This window comes from Engraulis encrasicolus, chromosome 7, assembly GCF_034702125.1.
Source record: "Engraulis encrasicolus isolate BLACKSEA-1 chromosome 7, IST_EnEncr_1.0, whole genome shotgun sequence".
NCBI classification, from domain to species: domain Eukaryota; kingdom Metazoa; phylum Chordata; class Actinopteri; order Clupeiformes; family Engraulidae; genus Engraulis; species Engraulis encrasicolus.
The window spans coordinates 45,964,171-45,966,670 of NC_085863.1; the positions used below are offsets into that span (position 1 = coordinate 45,964,171).

At 47.4% G+C, this 2,500-nt stretch overlaps 1 protein-coding gene across 1 annotated transcript in view; it reads right to left on the reverse strand.

The window, feature by feature from the left end:
- dpysl3 (dihydropyrimidinase like 3) overlaps window positions 1-2,500 on the reverse strand; it is a 48,793-nt gene that overhangs the window by 13,081 nt on the left and 33,212 nt on the right. The window contains exon 11 of the mRNA XM_063203672.1: window positions 2,276-2,446. Coding sequence (XP_063059742.1) covers window positions 2,276-2,446 — 171 coding nt within the window. The remainder of the gene's footprint in view (window positions 1-2,275; window positions 2,447-2,500) is intronic.

A 2,500-nucleotide genomic window follows, 5' to 3' on the forward strand; every position in this document is an offset into this window, starting at 1 on the left:
ATCATGCATGTTTCTGGTTAGGTAAAGTAGCTAAAGATGGCACATGATCGTGTTGGTTGGACCTCTCTCCCTACATGTTTCACATGTAAAATATAAACCCAAGAGGAAAACTTGAAATTTACGACGGTGGTAAATACAGTACACTATGTGTTGCCTTCTCACAAATATACATTTGACATGTATTACTCACTGGACCCTAAAACTGGATTTTAAAAAGTGCTCTGTCTGTTATGTACACTATTTGGCCAAATCCAGCTTAGTGAAACATGAGAATGCGTGGCCTTTCCATGGATCGCATCTCACATCTCCTACCACTGGCATGGGGACAACAGCGAGGAGGAGGGGGGGTGGACGCAAGAGCAAGAGCATCCAGTCCATTAGGACGAAAAACCTCCACTCTACTGTTTACCGAGTACTACCATGGACTCCTTCCCACTGTATCTGACCCAGGGCTCTGCTTTTTATTTATTGGCTGGATGCATCCGACTGGAGGGCGGCCAAAGCAAGATGCACTGGAACATACCAGACAGACACTTATTGCTGCTCCGCTGGATGCTAAGATACGACTGCTAGCTTATTTCTGAGGCTAGATTAGTGTTTCTCAACGGGGGCAGTACAGTCCCCCAGGGGGCGTCGGGGAGGTCTAGAGGGGCGTTTGGAAGGCTACAGCTGAGAGGGGGCGGGGCTTAGTTGCCATTGGGGTGCATTGATCCCAAGTTATACTATAGGGGGGACGGGGGGGGACGGGGGGGGGGGCGCGTTGGGACACTTATGATGAGGTCCAGGGGGCGTTTATTCAAAAAAGGTTGAGAACCACTGGGCTAGATAGTCAAAAGGTATCTATCTGACTGGGGGTTTGCAGGCCTTCACTATACGGTAAGTTACTAAATGTGTGCTGTATATCATTGCCCCCACTGCTGTCTGTCTGTCTGTCCAGTTCAGTTCTGTCATGCTGTGCCTCCAGGGGAGAAACTGGAGGTTTCTGGGTCAACAGCCCCCTCTATACCCATCATCTTCCTCTTCCATTTGGGCCTCTCTATCCCCTTCTCTTGACCTTCTTAGACAGTCCTATTTTCCCATCACTTTCCCTTGTTATGCAGACGAAATAGAGGAGACGAGAGATGAAAGAGGATAGACAGACCGATAGACAGGCAGACAGACTGACAGACAGACAGACAGACAGACAGACAGACAGACAGACAGACAGACAGACAGAGAGAGAGAGAGAGAGAGAGAGAGAGAGAGAGGGAGAGAGACAGAGACAGAGACAGAGACAGAGACAGAGACAGAGACAGAGACAGAGACAGAGACAGAGACAGAGAGAGACAGAGGAGACAAACTGTAGACGTGTACAGTAAACTGTAATTGCTATAACTGCTACATGATACAGCAAACGTCAGAAAGAGACTAATGAACACCAGTGGGAGATGGGTGGGGAATCGATTCTATGCTACAGTAAAATTCACGGACACAACACAATGTGCTATTATTTTTTCTCTTGTCTCCTTGTCTCCCTTTATCTTCTCTTTTGTTTTGTTCTCTGCTTAGACTCTCTCTCTCTCTCTCTCTCTCTCTCTCTCTCTCTCTCTCTCTCTCTCTCTCTCTCATTCTCTCTCTCTCTTTCTCTCTCTCTCTCTCTCTCTCTCTCTCTCTCTCTCTCTCTCTCTCTCTCTCTCTCTCTCGCTCTCTCACTCTCTCTCTCTCTGGCTCTCTCTCTCTCTCTCTTACTGACTTTTGGTCCTCCTCATTGAGTGTTGTGTCCTAGATGTGATGGTCGAGACAGCTTCCAAATCCCAAATAACCAGAGCCCCTTCATGTCTCTCCCTCTTTGATCTTCTCTCTCTATCTCTCCCTTCTCTCTCTCCTTCCCTCTTCCACTCCTCAACAAGGTGTCTTTGCGGTGACAATCGTGACACCACGCAAATCTCACAAGACCAGAGTGCCTTCATCTCTCTCTCTACCACTCTCTCTCACTCCAGAGCACAATCAGTGTTCTCTCTATCTCTCTCTCTTTCTCTTTGATTTATGCTAGGTGTAATGTAATGTAAGGTTTCTTTTTTCTTCACCCCTCTGTCTCTCTATATACTGTATCTCTTTTTATTGAATTGTGCAAAGTGTAATATAATGCAATTTAATGTAATGTTTCTTTTTTTCTTTCCTCCTCTCTCTCTCTATCTCTCAGTTTCTCATTGATCTATAAGGCAATGTAATATAGTCTAATATTTCTTTTTTTCTTTCCTCCTCTCTCTCTCTCCTACCAACTCTCGCTCCTTACCGAGTGGTGTGTCTTGGCGGTGACGGTGCGGGTGGCGTCAGAGTCCCAGATGACCAAGTCGCTGTCGGAGCCCACGGCTATCCGGCCCTTGCGGGGGTACAGGTTCAGGATCTTGGCGGCGTTGGTGCTGGTCACGGCCACAAACATGTTCTCGTCCATCTTACCGGTCACCTGGAGTACCACACACACACACACACACACACACACACACACACACACACACAC